Source organism: Betta splendens, chromosome 11 (genome assembly GCF_900634795.4).
Source record: "Betta splendens chromosome 11, fBetSpl5.4, whole genome shotgun sequence".
Taxonomy (NCBI): Eukaryota; Metazoa; Chordata; class Actinopteri; order Anabantiformes; family Osphronemidae; genus Betta; species Betta splendens.
In genome coordinates, this window is record NC_040891.2 from 6,828,149 (window position 1) to 6,845,745 (window position 17,597).

At 46.0% G+C, this 17,597-nt stretch overlaps 1 protein-coding gene across 2 annotated transcripts in view; it reads right to left on the minus strand.

The window, feature by feature from the left end:
• Positions 1-17,597, minus strand: part of adgrb2 (adhesion G protein-coupled receptor B2) — a 229,312-nt gene that overhangs the window by 18,474 nt on the left and 193,241 nt on the right. Inside the window, exons 22-32 of one of the 2 annotated variants that reach the window (XM_055513035.1) lie at positions 16,006-16,075; positions 14,800-14,866; positions 12,154-12,239; positions 10,562-10,660; positions 8,567-8,666; positions 7,570-7,641; positions 5,228-5,320; positions 3,902-4,087; positions 2,641-2,680; positions 2,311-2,325; positions 29-195 (exon numbers count right to left, since the gene is read on the minus strand). In XM_055513035.1, the coding sequence (XP_055369010.1) occupies positions 29-195; positions 2,311-2,325; positions 2,641-2,680; positions 3,902-4,087; positions 5,228-5,320; positions 7,570-7,641; positions 8,567-8,666; positions 10,562-10,660; positions 12,154-12,239; positions 14,800-14,866; positions 16,006-16,075 (995 nt within the window). Of the gene's footprint in view, positions 1-28; positions 196-2,310; positions 2,326-2,640; positions 2,804-3,901; positions 4,088-5,227; positions 5,321-7,569; positions 7,642-8,566; positions 8,667-10,561; positions 10,661-12,153; positions 12,240-14,799; positions 14,867-16,005; positions 16,076-17,597 lie in introns of both variants that reach the window. The other variant, XM_055513036.1, reaches the window with a different exon arrangement.

Here is a 17,597-nt window from a genome sequence, read left to right on the forward strand (position 1 = left end):
AACACAGTCCAGCTTATCAGTAGCGTACCTGGACAATAAGATTTGGAGGGGGGATATTCCCAGGAAGGGAACTGAAGTTGACTCCTCCCTCCTGATGGGATGTCAGCTTGGGATCGTCCTCGTCATCCAGGGAGATGCGTGAAAGCGTCCCGGTGATGGTGGCTGGGTTACAGGTGTTCACCTCTTTAAAAATAACTAGATGGAGGCGTAAGAGACAAAATAAGACAGGGATAGGGCGAGAGTCAGGGACAGACATGAGGAGTTCGGGTAGTGGATGAAAGGGGAAAACAGAGGCAGTGAAGCGGTTCAGCACAGGAACGGAGAACGGGTGAGAGGAATAGAAGAGAAAACAGATGAGAGGTGCAAAAAAGAGACAAAAGACATAGATCAGGAACTTGATGTTGCTGTGAGACTAAGTGCAAAGAAAAGGTCCCTTCTCACTTAAAGTACTCACCCTTGTACTCGCAGTTTACAGTATCTAGGAGGATTTATGTTTTCTGTTTATGTTTTCGCATTTACCAGGGAGCCAGGATTTTTATGAGCCTTGTGCTTCCAATAAAATGGAGGGAAATTTCCTGCTACCACGAGTCCAGTCACAAGTTTATTACGTTAAGCGTGACTCTACATATTCTTAAGACATTAATATCAATCTACACAATGTTTTAGGTTTTAAATGCACAACAAGCGATTTAGGCTACAGTAACTTTCATGCAGATTGTTCAGAAAAGAACCAGAACATTACTACAATAGCTAATCCAAAAATGAATTATGACATGCTGATGAGAGACGATGTTAAATCACAACTAAAATCAGTCTATCGTCACAAATCAAACCATCTGGCACTTCATGCTGGACGTCATGCTCATTCTGTCACCATCAGACGAAAAGAGGCCCTGAAATCCAATCATAGACCAAAGTACAATATGCAGCACGGATCATTTTCAAATGACCCGCACTGATGTGACAGAATGCTGAGCTGCAAATTTGATCAAAGTCGGACGCTGGATCTGGACTGGTCTCAGCATGCTGGGATTATTGAATCAAGCACTTTCCCTTTTCACTTTCCCGTTGGTGGAGACGTGAAAGGATGGGACAGTCTGGGAGACGTTTGACCGTTCTGATCCCTTCACATCTCCATCCAACAGCGGAGGCCCTCACAATGACCTAAAGACAAATCCAGTGGCGGCTTCATTTGGGTGCTCCCATGTTACTAGTCAGCTGTCTGACCTTAGCGACTGTGTAAGGTCATGCAGACGAAGCAGAAAGTACTTAATTAGCCCTAAGATATCACAACATTTCTTAAGTTCTTGGATTAAAATAATTTCATAAAAATCTGGAACATAATATTGAATTCATGAGATCAAACATAATGATTTTTAGAAATATAAGTCAAATTCCCATGGAGCCATGGGGTCAGCAAATATGAATAATTGCTACTTTACTGTAACACAAACTGAAAATCTCTCTTTGTTATCCATTCATACACTGATCATTTCATTAATCGGCTGATTATTGAAAAAAATAATATGCCCTTTCTGCATTCTGATTGATTCTTGCGGCCTGTTATTTAGTTGACACACAGCAAATAAACAGCACTGGATAGAAGACCCCTTTACTGTAGGCTTGCTCAATATAAACTAAAGCACATGATTCTCTCAGATACATAATCAAATAACCATCATAGTTTATATTTCAATTTCTAAGAACTGAGCCAGAATCTCTTAATTTGTGCAAGCCGGGCTCCAGGAGTCCCTGGCGGTTGCAGCCTCGCTAATTTGACCGTACACAAAGCATTGATTTTAAATTCAGATGTTTTCACAGTTGCTGATAGCGGCGCAGCTGAGAAATGACACCTAGCCATCTGCTGAACTAATTGTTTTAGAGTCCAAGCAGGGTGTGAAATACAGACCTTAGCAGCCATTTATGGGAACGAGTAGGAGGGAACATTACAGCTTCTTTCATCCTCACACCTAGCCTCACTATCGTGGCCTTGAGAAGCGACCCACAGGACAGCGGCTGACGCTGTCGCTGTCAGCAATGCCCTTTTTTTTATTCCTAACGGCTCCTGGCCTGCTTTTACGTGTGTTGTTTAGCTCTTCTCAACGACTGTACCTCCTGACAGACCAGAGTTCAGCCGCCTCCCCACCCTACCGCGCGGTTTCTCCTCAACAGCAGCAATTCTCCACAAATTGTTTTAGTTTTAGGGAGACGCAACTACCGACTGGATTCATCTGAAGGCTTTCATTTGATGCGTATGGGGCGGGACCAGACAGTGTTAGGTGGGGGTCACTCGGGTGGGTGCAAACTTACATGGGTGTCCTCTTTCTGCAAAGGTGGAGGAGGGGGGGGGAAAGTAACGGTGTTAATATTTCACGGCACAACACGGCACATGAAGAGACGGAGCCCAACGCAGAGTGTTATCATCATGCACAACTACACACAGTCTCAACTTAAGACTTATTGGGCAGAATCAGTGCGATTGATAAGGCGTAATAATTTGTGCACCACTGTGTGGAGGTGTAGCTCGTAGCTTCCTGTCAATTCAACGACATGCGCGGCAGCAAAGTGGAGAGGTGCAAAGAAGAAGAGGGAGAGAGGAAGATGAAAGGAAGAAAGAAATAAAGGGAAGGAGGCGCTCACCTGTTTGACACGCCAAATCCACATCCTTCTCAAAATCCGTCTGAGGGAGAGAGGCAGGGTAGGAAGAAAGCAAATGCAATGAGTGTGTGCACATACGTCCAGTACCGTCGCAGCAGCACGTGCCTGATGGTTGACTGAATCTGGAATGGTTCCCGCTGCTGTGCTGTTCAGACCACCAACCAACAGAAGTAAAACACCATTACCATAAGTCACAGCAGAAAGGCCCGGCTCCTCATCCTTTACAGGGAATTTATCCAAAACCCAGAGACAGACGAACAGAGAACACTCTGAGCGATGTATCTGCTCGCGACAACGGATCCGCAAACGGGCTCCGGGAGAACCGAGCGAGCGCCGCCGGGTTTCGCCAGGTATGAAATGCTACTGTACGCTCCATCAGTCACCTCGCTATCATCTGAATGGAAACGGGGACAGAAACGTACACCGCCGCAAAACTATTATCTGCTGTGCCAACGCTGTCGGCTGTGCTTTGGTGTCTGTCTTTTCTCAGGCTGAAAACAAAAAAGTCCAGTGTAAGAACTAAAAGGCTTTATCCGAGCATCCGCACTAAGTAGCCTGCACCTGCTATTCAGATAATATATAGATATGTTATTTATATAGGTAGCGTTTAGGCCTCCACTCCTGTGAGGGAGGCTCATTGGTATGCAGCCGTGCGCCACCCCTCTCTCACCAGAGTCTCGTCCTTTCCTCGGTGGGATTCAGTAACAAAAGCCTTTGTTTGGATAATAAACTACAGATCTTAGACAGTTTGGGCACGCCACAGAGGCAAAGGGGGTGGGGGGGTGTAGCGGAAAATGGAAAACCGAAAGGAGAGAATGTGCAAAGGTCTCCGAGGAGCGGAGAAGCTCTTAGTACGCAAATCACCCGCAGCGGCGTAAATGGGCCTCTAAACGGAGCGATGAGGACGCGGATGGGGCCGCTCTCTGTCTCTCGGACGCCCAAAGTGAGAAAAACAAATCATCTCCGTTTTAACCTTTGAGCGCTCTCTCGGCGACGGCCTCACAGGTTAGTTGCTGTACAGTGAGTCATCCACATCAACTGTTTAGTAATATAGCACCAGGGCTCATTCAACTGAATGAGCCCTGGTGCTGAGTAAACATTCTTGGGCATGGTGCATTCTGGGTAAGTTCACTGCAGAAACATAACACACATACTACTACTAGACTAGGCTGTGAATGCATCACTGCGTTCCTACTGTACCTACAGTGCAGCTAAGCACCCTACTCTACTGTAGGTGACATACTGGTTGGCTGCCGATGTGGTTGTGGGTGTCACTCAGCTCGTGTGCATGGCTTAGGGCGTGGCTGTGGCCGCCGCGGGGCAGGCTGTGGGAGCAGCCTTTCTGGCACGCTGACGCGAACAGCTGAGAGTGACAAACCGGCAGGCACAGGGATGTGCCACAGCGCTGGCCGCTGTGGCTCTGGCTCCTCTGGTGGTATAAACACAGACCGGTGGGGAGACATGAAGATGATACGGTAGGAGGAGGACACAGAGCGAGGACCAGGATAAATATTTGTAAAGATGCTGAGGTTTTTACAGTAGCTGCGGGGCTACGCTTTCTAAATGCCAAGGGTTTAACGGTGTAACGAGATTTTCTCTGAATATACTGCTAGAACACCTGAGAGCATGGCGTTCCCTGTAATTATGATGCTAATATAAGCGGTGGCGGCCTCACCACACCACCCCTGGCAATTAACGTTCTCCGGGGTGTTCGTACCGTTTGCGCATGCACATGTGCTGCTGTGAAAAGGCTTCTTTAAAGCCACGCACATTTAGCCGAGCCGTCCACTGTGCCATCAAACGTCTTCCCGAGGTGCAGTCGGCATAGCAACCGGTCCAAAACTGCAAGCTGTGAGGATTAAAAATACATGGAGCTAAAAGCTAAATAGGCACATGTTGACTGGAACTACTGCCCCCGGGCTATGAAACAGCCATTGACCAGCGGGATGGAGAGTTTACACCCGATAAGCTGTCAGCATTGCACCACACAGGTTCGTAGGAGGAATAAAGCGAGTAACGGTGAGAGTCGCACGTGCTCAGATAATGGTAGTCTGACCGCACTGACATTGGCAAGGCAGTTATGATTTATCACACTATTAGCCACATTTGGAATGCACAGTGACCTTACAGGAGCGCTGATGAAGTTTCACTTAAGAGCAAATAAATAAAGAGTAAATAAAAGTGCTGAAGTGTCAGTTTTTCTAAAACACGAGGTTAAGTTATATGGGCATTATTAAATTATAGAATAATTTAATTAAGGACAGAGAGAAGACCACAAAACCTTTTTTGAAAAGTGCACTGGTGCCAATTTATCCGGCTTTTGAATATTATTTTGTCATGTATTATTGCATTTCTGAATTTTTTTAATAAAATAAAATTACACAAACAAAATATGAAAATGCAGAATTCAGTAAAAAAAGAGAAGGAGCCAGTTATGAGCATGAGCAATTCAACGAGGATCCCTGCTTTCTGCTGCTGAGATTAAAGCTTTGAGGGGAAGCTTCCAGCTCGGTTCCACTTAGTAACTGAGAGAATGATGCAACATGGGATGAAATGAAATGCTATTCACCATGATCTGCACCTGTCCGTTCTTGCAGGAGTCTGGGGAGTTTTCGCTGTCGTCTTTACATCCCCCCATCCGACAGCGCACCGCATCCTGCACCTGAAGGGAGAGGAAGAAAGGATGGAGGAGGAGGAGGAGGGAGGATGCAGGAAAGGAGGGAAAGGGCAAACAGAATCAGAGAGAGAGGAGCGGGTGATGCAGAGGAGAGCAGTTAGTGGAGGAACTTTTCCATACGTTAGTCTGGCAAATGTTGGATGAGGAGCTCTCTGATCCCACAATTCATGGCGTTGACTTTATCGCCGAAATGATCAGCGGGTGCTCAAACACAGTATGTGATAAGTAAAGCAAAACACTAGTGGCTCCACTTGGAGGTTATGTAACAGTCAGAGGGGCGGTAAAAGAAGCACACAGCGGTACTTTCAAGTGGTTTATTTGAGCCTCATGTGAGCAGTGGTGCATGGTCCTAATTAAAACCACCAGGACACCATATAGATGCTATCACCCATCTACTGGGCCCATCTACTGTCATTGGGCTTCTCTTTATCCACCCACAGAGCTCCTTACACAAACCCATCGCATCCCTGTGCATTTGTTTAAACCCGTGCTTTATCTTCTCCCCGGGATAAAACGCGCATTACAGATAAAGCCGGCCACTTGTTGATGAGCTGCGCTGTCTCTCCGCTTTGCCACCGTCAAGTCAAGCACACATCTCCCGGGTGGAAACGCTCGCGTTACAAGTGGCGCGAGAGCGAATGAGATCATGGCTACTCCTGCTGGGCGGTCTCATCTGTATGGGTGTGTGTGGGGCACTGGAAATGGAAGGAATGGAATGTGAAGTAGAGCGGCATCCATGTCTGATTAATGCTGCATGCTCTACATTATTGTCTATTGTTTCCCATCATCCGTCTTCTCTTTATGTCCACAGTGATTCTCAGCTGCATTCGCTGCCAGCTCTCAATCTACTCTGCTTCCACTTTATATTCCACCATCCTCCTCGCCCCGGGTTTCTTTCAAACTAGCATATACACAACAAATGCAGCTCTCATTATAATGACTGGTCAGTCTGCACAGGAATATGGATGATGCTGTTTATTTCTGTTGGAACACGAGTGTTGTGGTCATGTAGAGCTAAGTATTTGTCCAGCTGTGAGCGGCGGCGGCAGGAAGACCATTATTTTCCTCAGGCACACTGCCTCCGTTCCTTTGTGAGCCCTCCGCATTCATATTCAGCTTCTGGCCTGTTTACTCCACTTTGGATTAATACAGTCAACCTTAAAAGTGAAATGACTTATCCAAATAAAATTCCAGGGGATAATCTGCGCTGGTGTAAACACGGCGTACAGTAAGCCCCACGCAGGTCAACGCGTGCATATGAATGTGCGGGGCGGTGAGGTCGGACCCGGAGGTGTCCCGTACTTATCGCCGGCATGGGGCCACTCCACGCGGATGCTTTCCTTTGAGTTCCACTCTGACATAAGCACTTCTCATCATATCTCACCCCCCCCCCCTCCCTCCATCCAGTGCAGCTCTTTCCTCTGTCTGTTGTTCTGTAGTTATAAAGGATTTACGCTCTCTCTTGCAGGGGATTTTCAATCATTTACAATAAATAATTCCTGGATTTGCTGTACCCCTGATCCCTGCTGCTTTTGTGATATTGATTTAACGCAGCTCAGCATTTTAGGCATTTACAAATGCACTTACTGTATACTATGAAGTGCCTCTCTTTGATATGGGTAAAACTGTGTGTGGTGTTCACGCATCAGCAACAAAGTTGACTTTTAACAATTATGGAGAACTCATGATAGTGTAATGTCACTAATTGTATTTAGTGCAAATAAAGTGTTTAATCGGAGCACAACGAGTGTGTGTGGAAGTGTTTTCGCATGTCTGAAGGACATGAATACATGCATGTGCATAATGAGTTTGGAATTCATCATCCCCGGGGGCACAGTAAAGCCTGTGGCAAATAGGCACTAAGGGGTATTAGTTAGAGACTTATCTTCTTATTACATACAGCATCTTGGTAAGCTTCTTAAAGAACCTTGAATCAGATGGACAATAGTGGGCTATCACTCTGCATTATGATGAAGAAGCGATGTAACGCAGGACATAAATACCACGCTAATCCTCTTCTTGGCTGATCCGCTCATGTTCTGCTCCGACTTCCAGCTGACCCGAAAGCTAACGCAACATTCGCTAACACGGGCCCCACCTGTCCAACGGGGCGAGGGTCACGCAGTTCACCGGTCGGTGCAGAATCACTGAGGCCACCGCATGCAGGAGTGACACAGCTGCTAAGCATGGCTGCGGGTGGGGGGGTTGGGGGGTTGGGGGGAGGGGGTACTCACCTCTCTGCGCATGGCACAGTGGACGGTGATGATGACAAAACCTTGGACGGAGTCAAAGACAGCAAAGAGGACCTGGAGGAGACACAACAGCAAATACAAGGATTAGATTTATACAGTAGATTCACTCTGTTTCAGTCATAGATGTTTATTTATCGAGACATATTTGGCCCAAACGTCATTCACAATTAACCTGTAACCTCTATAAAAATCCATGTACTTTATACCACTACTTCTTCCCTATCTTGACCTTCGATGTGAATAAAAACAAACAAAAATATTGTGTAAAAACATTTCATGAGCTCAGTTTGCAGTCAGATGTTTGAATCACTGCCTTGATCATCACTATTCATGACCTCTGCGCACCTGGAGAAGTCAGGAAAGATGTTGTTACCATAACAATAAGCAATAGGGGGCTGTTGCCACGGCGTCTTGCTGTGTTACATTTGCTGATTTAAAAATTCATTGTGGATTGCTTTGTCTCTTCTGATAAATTTAGGCACAAAATCTAGTTATTATGAATGTGAACCTAAAAACACAGTACATTTTACAAGCACTGGGCATCATGTACAGTAGCACCACAGAGCAGAACCCTGCAGGACTGACTCTGAACATTATGCTGTTGACTTGTACTTTAGCTTTAAATGTGCAGTGTGGAATCAGTGTATAACAATATTCTATATTACAGTAAGACTGTGCTGAGATGACTCAGCAATCATTAGATAAACACTCACATGATGATGATGAGTCAGCCAAGTCATGTTTAGTCATTCATGCTTTCATAAATTCATCAATTGCAAAAACTAGGCAGTTGTTCATTTAATAGTGTTCGACATTAAAGTATTTTTATTTCTTTTTAACATGACTTATTCTGGTTCTGATTCATCTTGTCTTTACAAATAGCAAAGGGTGAAGAGCATTTATGCAATCTACAGCAATACTGTAGGTCAAAGGTGTTTAGCTGTTTGTCACGCCCTCCTCGTGCAGTGAGATCCATCACCTGGAAGAGCGTGGAGCGCCGGTCGGTTATGGCCAGCACCGCCGACATCCAGGTTAACGCCAACAGCGGAAGGACCACGCAGGAGCTCCACAGAGAGGCCCTAGCAGAGACGGAGGACAGGGAAGAGGCAAGGGGAAGGAAAGAGGGAAAGAACATGAGGTTCAGGCTAAAAATAGACAAGCCAGCTCACAAGTTCATGTCTGTTTTCCTCCTGACAGGTGTATGCACACACACACACACACACACACACACACACACACACACACACACACACACACACACACACACACACACACACACACACACACACACACACACACACACGCCAGTCAGATGCAGTGGTGGGTAATTTGAAGCTGATTGGCACACAGAGATTTGTAGTAGACTTAATATTCTAACTGAGAAGTGGAAGATGATGTGTAATCATGTAGATAGTTATGAGACAGACAATTGCTCACAATTACATGGTTGACGCACAGTAAGTGTCACGCTGGCGGACTGTGAGATGATAGGCAGAGGCCCAGCAGGGAGGGCGAAGACAGGCCGGTGACAAGCACTGACGTGGGGCCTGAGACTGGGAGTAAGTGTGGTTGTGTGTCTGGAACTCACCAATTTAAAATGTTCATGCAGTTCGAGCACATATAGCTTTAGAGCCATCAGTCAGGCAGATGTTGCTTAGCTACACTGGGACCTACAGTACAGCAGGCTAAAGGCAATGAACACGGCCGCGCTTTCTCTCTTAAAGTCACCACCTGTAGCTGTAGTTTTACCAGCACATTACGGGTGGTACAGTATCAGCCACAGTTACAGTGAAGCCGTGTAAACGCATCTCGTCACACGTAACGAGCGTTTCTAATGAGCACTGCTATTTCAAAGTGCTTAAAAGTGAATGAGGATAAAGAGGCCAGACAAATAGATTAGTCTTATTCTATAATACTGCTAAACTACGTATAGTAGCTCTTACTACATTCAGTTTGACTATAGATTTAAAGTGTGGATTCCAGTAAGCAGATTATTTAAAGGGCCTTTCAAATAAATGTAAGAACGAAAGAATGCAGATACAATGTCTAATAACAGACTCTGTATGGGTTTGATGAAGGTCTGACACACATGAAATTGAGAGGAAAAAATAAACTAAAACAACATCAACAGAAAAACTGACACAAATCTGAGCAAATAGGTAATTTCATCCCATTACCCTCCAATCATGCAACAACACAATTAAGACCAGAGTCCCAGCTTTCAACAGACTGCTTATCCAAAACTAACACTGGGCCGTAATGAAAGATTTGTATAGAGGTAAATGTAGACAAGATTGTTTGCCACAGTAAAGCAGGAGAAAAGCTTTTAATTCAGGGACTGGCTTCGTAAGCCCATGACGACAAACCTCTTACAGACAGAGGAAAACAGTGATACAAGAGTTGGTGAAATGTGACGCTGAGCATCCTGAAAGTAACGTATAGATAACATGTATAGTTAGATAGATATTTAATAATAATGTATATATATAAGTAAAGTCTTATTCATCTAAAATTTGGCAAATTGTGTTTGTGTGACCATTAGTTTGAGGTAGATCATTTAATGTAAGATACAAAATGTCTAAACAATTATTGTAATGTGTTCAACACCATCGCAGTTTACATAATTGAAAACCTTGCTGACATTTCTATTGCCATGGTGTGTTTGGCCCCTACAATACTGTGTTGTAAACAAGTTAACGCAAATTCAAAATAGGATTCCTACATTTCGCTTGACACGGGTCATGGGGAAAACCCGGTTTGAATGAAAACATGTTCTCATTAGACAGCGGCGGGTTGCAGTGCAGGTGTTTTCCCTTTCATTAGCTGCTGTTTTCCTTTCACACAAGTCTGAATGTCATCCTGCATCATTACCAACAAGCACAGATTAAAAGCGTGGAGGAGATCGAGTGAGTGAGAGAGAGAGAGAGAGTAAATGGAGAGCGAGAAAGTGATAGAAAGATGAAAATGGACTAACATGGCGCTGCTGGCAGTAGAGCTGGACAGAGCGGTGCTCGAGATCACGCCGCACTTGGAGCATTTCAGGAGCAGTCGGCTCCGCGCCTCCGCCGGGACACTTTGAGACACGTGCACACAGGCAGACGCACACACGATGGCGTGGGGAGGGGAGAGGGTGTGGGGGGAGAGGGGGGTGGTGGGTGCGATAACACGAGTCCCAGTTATGGCGACGGGCGAGATGTGCGGGTGTCACAAATGCAAAACAACAAACAAACGAAATAAGAGAGAGGAAGTGGACACAACAAAGACAGGGATGGGGTGGGGGAAAGAAAAACAGGGGGGGAGGAGAGGGGGGAGAAAAGAAAGAAAGGCAAAATTAAAACCAGATCTTGAAAAAGTAGCAGCAATGAAAAACACAGTCAGAGTACAAAGGTCGATTCGGAACAAGTCGAGAGAACGTGAGAGAGACGACAATGTTACAGCAAAGTCATGTGGATTAACAGATTACAGTGACACAGACAGGAAATGCCCGGAGGATCAGCCTCCTGCATGGCGTGTGCAGGTGTGTTCCCGAGGAAACGGCCGCGCGCTTGTTTCCTCACAGTCGGCCACTCGGGTGAAACCACGAGGTGCGTACAGTACTGTATGTGTTGGAGAAGGATGGGGCCGCGCGCTATGCTACATTAGCATCCTATCACAGCTCATTGCCCTAGCGCCAGCCACATCCCAACATGCATTATGCTAACGACGTTAGCAACACAGCTACCGCGCGCTCCCTCCTCTCTGGCGGCGGCAAAGGAAAATGTCCCCGACTCAGACTTTCCCTCCGACACAGGAGGACACACCTGTTGGTGTGTGCGCGCGCCGGTCGGCTAAATGGCGGTTGCATCACCAGGTAACAAAAGCTAATCAACCCCCCGGGGAGCCGGCGTGAACCCGGCGACCCCCGTCGATACGCGTACGCGGGCGACCGATGCGTGTGAGACAACGTGGCGATGGAGAGGAACAGTGTGAAATAGGAGGGAGAGCAAAAACAATGGAATCAATCAGGTATGGAAATGGAAACCGGGATTTGGCTGCGTGAGCTGGGGGAAATCTTCACTCGTAGGATTAGTAAACATGGTGAACAACTGCCAACTGATTTAACAGAAGTAATGTTACGGAGGAAAAGTGTTCGGCAGGATTTCAACAGTGCATAAGGGTTTATCCACATAATCTTGGTGTTTACAGTATGTAATTAGGTTTCCATCTGCCATTGATTTCTGAAGCCACAGTATCCGTCTATGTTGGATAAAAGTGAGGGAACCACAAACTGTATCCATGGTGGAATCTTGACACAAACTGAAAATAACAGCTGTCTTGTCATTTGGTTGTGGAATTGGATCCTGTTTTATTTTTGGTTTTTTTGGAATATGTATTACCGGCAGCGCAGGTGTGCGGGTAGGCTTTCATTCAGAGGCCTTTGAAAGCAGTGGGAGCGTGTTGACCCCTTGAGTCTGGCAGAAGCTGACAAAAAGCTGACGCGGCGAATCTGGAGGCGGTTCCCGCCAGATGTTACGCGTACGGGCGACTGAGAGTCAGAGTGGTCTGTGCGCGTGTGCGTCCACTTACCCGGCTCGCTGCTTTTTAGATTTGTCCGAGATGCCGTCTCGAGACATGAGCTTGTTGAACACCACGATTCCAATGAGCATATTCACCTGAGAGACACAGGAGGGAGAGAATCCATGAGCAATTAGAAGGAATTATATCTACTTTTTTAGCTTTGTGGTTTTAAACAAATGTACGACAAAGACTGAAATGCAATAAATGCAACAGTGATTGTTGATGGTTCCTCTCTGAGAAGATACAGATCGTTGCTGTGCTGAACCTACAGCCACTAAAACCAAGAACGATCTATTCGCTGCATCACTGAGAAACTTCAGTAACTGTGCGTTTACTGTACAATCAGTGTTTCTGTATATTTCATTAAACTGTGCAGGAAGCAGTAAGTACTAGCACTCTAAGAAGGGATGTTTCCATTTGTGGAAAAAGCTTCTCATCCTCGTTTATTCGTCCTAATGAGGAGCCCGCGGTTAAGCCGGCTAAACATCTGGACATAGTGACCCAGTGATACAAATTCCATTAGACACACGTTCGCATGAGTCTGAGCCAGAGCTTGTCACGTGTAGACGTCTTCTTCCCATCGGAGAGATTTTCTGTGCTCTTGACATGTTCTGTACAGTATAATCCAGCCTCTCAACATACAGTACTGTACACGCCCATGCACATCTACTGTAGCAGTCACTGTGCGGTGCCTCATCGGGTCGTGCTCCCTCACATGTCAGCGCGGTAGCTGAAAAAGCAATCACGATCGGTCCCTGTTCCTACACTGTGCTGTGTATGCAGCGCAGCTTCATTTTAGATTAGTGGCCTGAAGTAAACGTCTGTGTCTGTCACCAACAGCAGCTCCTAGGTAGGAGCACTTTATTAGAATCCCAAGGAAAAGCAGTCTGACTTTGATGTGGGCAGTGGAGTTTCCAGTTTTGCAGCTTTAGCAAAAGCCGGCTTTTTACTTGGAGCCTACTTCTTTGCTGCATCTACGTTCTAGTACAGCTGGCAGCTTTTTCCCCCCCTCTCTCTGATCCCGTTCCCCCTCTCATGTGTACGTCTGGGCTGCCGCGGACAACTGCCTCCGCGTACCAGATTGCCAGAGCGCTATTGTCATGCGAGTCATGCCTGGCCCCAGCTCTGTGAGTCAGCACCATCCTGCTCTGCTATTTGCCCAAGGCCAGGTTCATTAATTAGAGGAGAGTCCTGTGGGAAGGTCTGTGTTTCTCTGCCTGCCGCCGTACTCTCATTACAGCTGTTTGTTAGAGTGGGGCCCCAGCAACAACACCTGGGGGCCTGAGACCAACACATAGCGGCTGGGGGTGTGGAGCGTATGTCGACTTTGTGGGAGCAGAAATGGAGGGGAGATGAAAAGGAGCAGAGGAACAGAAGGATAACTAACACAGCGAGGCCATCGGAGTTAGACTTTCATCATCACATAATATTAACATCTGAAATGTTCACTTCACAGAAATGACATGGCACCAGGATCATGCATAATATTACAATCTACAGTACTCGCATTTTGAGCGTTGACCTATTGTCAGCTCATTATACATTTTCATAGTTGTTTTTGTCACATTTTCAATATACCCTTTTTTTGGCTTTTGCAATTTGCACATCTGTTCTGTTGATCTGTTTATCAAATCTGTTGTCAATTTGAACAAAGTGCAGGTGTTGAAGTCCAAACTCAGTATAACACCCAGTGAATTGTGTCTGAACTATTCTATACTAACTATACTATACTATGACCTGTATCATACTGTCTAGTATGAAAAAACGATGTAAGTATGTTTTAGACAAGTGACATGTGCTGCATCTTACATCAAACTTTCTTGAAGCTCAGAAGTAATGCATTCTGGGAAGTCTTCTCATCTACTGTATTTCTCTAAAGCTTAACTAGTTGAGTGACCCCTCAAGCGGTTCATTGATTCAACCTCTTTATACACAGTAAACTAACACGAAAAGCTTGAATAAATACAAATCTTAACACAATGGACACATACTGTACACACACAACAACAACAACAACAACACCACCAGCAGCAATTACCCATCCACACATATTAGGCCTTGTGTTGGAAAAACACACCCTGGATTTCATTTAGCAGAAATTATCTAATCCTGGAAACAGCGACGTACAGACCCCACAACAACAGGTGATTAAAACACCACTGTGATCCAATCAATGCGCTCAATGTCTGCGGCAGAAAACACAGCCCTTGTTTTTTTTGTAGCAAGTGGCAAAAACAAACAAAAGCTGTTTTATAATGACTGTGGCAAGTGATGATCAAACAAAAGCTTTTATTAAAAAAGAAAAAGGATTTAATTATAAATACACTGAATCCTCATAAAAGTAAGAGGTGTAGCTGCTGGGCTGACATCTATGTGCTGCATTGCTGGGAAGCTCCTGTGAGCTCAAACACACTTTCTTTTTTTTTCTGGGCTGACATTTTAAAGTCAAGGATCAAAGTGCTCACCCCATCATTTCACCGCGCTCACCCTGGCTTGTGTATGCTCACATGTACAGTGGGAGTGAAGGGAACATCCTCACAGGTCAGCAGGCAGTGACATTAAAGCTCTTAGCAACATATTTATAGATCGCGCGCAGTTAGAGGGACATAGAGAGTGTTTGAGAATGTGAGGAAACCCCGTGATGACAAGACTCACCAACACAATCACAGCAGCGGGTCCAACAAAGGCATAAAGCAGCCCGCCCTCCAAGGATAACCAGCAACTAGAGAAGAAGAAGAACACAGAAATGTTTTCAACGCAAAAGCACTGCTACATCACTGTGAGTGTCAAGCAATTACCCACAAGTACACACCCAATTAAATATCACACTCCCTTAAAAGGGATGAAGCAGTCATTTCTGTGGTTGTGTAAATACTGCCCTCGGTGCTTCGTAAATGTATTAGGTGCGTTACCTCAAACGCGTCCTCAAACTGTAACTGATCTGACAAGGTTTTATTTGGCGTGAAAGCTATTGAGATCTAATGAGTGTGAGTGTGTCCTCCAGTGATGTCATCGCAGCACAATGAGGCCAAGCAATTCAGCAGAATGAAAGCGAGGGTGCACTTTAATGTGATTTAAACTTCCATCACTTCCCATGACTTTAGTGTGGAGAGTACATGAATACGGTTATTACTGAACCTCAGTTCTTATCCCGTTGCTTTTCTAAAGACGTATTCCTCCAAAGTAGAATCACCAGAACTGAAGCTTTCCAAAGTTACTGTAGAAGCAGTGTTTTAATATACACCAGGCGGAGGAATGTTTACCCCCATTTATTCTGTCATTAGACTGGAGGCTGAAGAAGGAACTTAAAAATTGGCCGTTAGGAAGCGAGGACTAATTTGTAAACAGTGGTTTTATTGAATCAGTTCTGCGATTTATAGGTAAAAGGCCGTTTTTTGCATCCTAACATGTACAGCAGGACTGCGTTAGAAACGTTCTGTTCCAGTCTCATCTGACTGATTTGATATTTTCCTGACATTTAAAGACTGCATTACAATTTAAAGACATAAACATCATTTTAAAGCGTCTCAGGTACAGCATCTACAGCTCTTGAACATGTGCCCATTTAATGAGCACAAAGATATGATCTGTACTGCTTCTCACCAAACATGCAGCATAGTGGGACGTGTTTCTAAGCTCCTGAGAAACAGAACAGACATATTGCCGTATGCAGTAGAAACCGGAGGGACAAACTTTATGTCCACATCAATAATGCATTCACCAGTTTACAGCAGAGGCGTCCGTGAATTAATGACCACCCTGCTGCACAAGAACAGTGGGTGGTGGTGTATCTCAGGCCCAGCTGGAGCCAAATCAGGGGTAAATACCAGTACGGGTGCTGAGTGAAGTAGCCGTACTCACTAGCTGGCTGTGCCGTAACCTCTGGCTCTGGTGAAACCCACCGACACGGCTACGACGAGGGCTGGAAGACCTGCAACATTCAGACAGAGAGCACATGAGTGTGACGGAGAGTGAAATGAGGCACGACAGCATAATAGGACACCGCAAGTCTCCGCTTGCATCGCCCGGGCCCTTTGCCTCAGGTCTACAGGTATGCTACGAGTAGGCTCACATCTAAATCTGCTGCAGCGGTGGAAGCGCTTCTCGCGGCGCACATTTACACGGCCACGGGTGACCTTCACACGCAGCGCGCCCGCGTTCGACGAGCGGAGGAGGAACGGAGTCTATAAAAATGTGAGGCATAACTTCGAGTGGTCAATAAGTCATGCATTAGTTGGCTAAATCAGGCAATTTGTGTATGTCTGCATGCGTGTGTGCGCGCGCGTGTGTTAATGAGAGAGTGAGTATCACGGCGCGCGTGCCAGAAAAAGAAGGAAATATGCTGCGCCCATAATGAGCTTGGCTCTGAAATATTCATGTAATTAACAAAGCTGTGATTATGGCTGCAAATGAAAAGCAATTAGAAAAAGTCACATTAACATTAACAAATACGACGGTGGGAAGCCAGGCCGGTCCACTAACCAGGCTGCGCAAAGTTTTCAATTAGACACCAGCATCAATCCAGCGCTCACTGGCGTGCGACGCGGCCCGGCTCGCACCTATGCGCCAGGCGCGCATGCCTCCACTGCTAATCTAGCCCACATCCAGGCACGCCCCGTACCGCCTGTTTCCATGGCGACCGATTTCAATCACGTAATTTGGGGGAGAAAATTGCGAGACGGGCGCGGGGGGGATAAGCCGTGTGATCCCCTCCACTCCGCGCCACTGTTTCAGGCGTTTCGCGGGCGTTCGCGAGTGCATGGGATAATTCCACAGCGGCCACTCAACGAAGGAACACACACACACACACACACACGCACGCAGACACGCGCGCGCACACACCTGTTATCTCCCCATCGCTGACTGTACAACAGTCTTTACATTCTCCCTCCTCTGTATCAGGTGAGGGCATCGGTGCCCTGGCAGATTAGAATGCTGGGATCAATATCAAGTGAATGGGACAGCAGGGTGTGTGGGGTGATAGTGGTGGAGGTATAAAGAGCATCTTGTCACTGTTTGGCAAAGATGCTTGGGTTTAGTTCTGGTCTCGTGTTGATTATCATGTAACATCCGTTAGGTCCGCGACACCAGCTTGCAGCACGCCGTGACAGGGACACGGTGATTGACGGCCACTGAGGAGCGTGATTAGTTAACACCGGATGTATAGAGCATCACCCTCTGTGAGCTGGTCTGCACGTATGTGCCGCAGCCGACGAAATGACATTACAGAGGGTAATGGATGTCTTGTGGGAAACATTTTTATTGCATAAAGAAACATATAATATGAATGAGAACAGAGCAAATGAAGTTTATTACGCATACCGCAGACAACAATTCCAGCCCCACCGCATAATAATCTGTTACATTCTCTTGTAAAGAAATGGCTGTCTCCCGCTGCTCAGCATCAATTTGTGTCACACAACAGTGGTTCAATCAGCACTCAATTCAGAAAC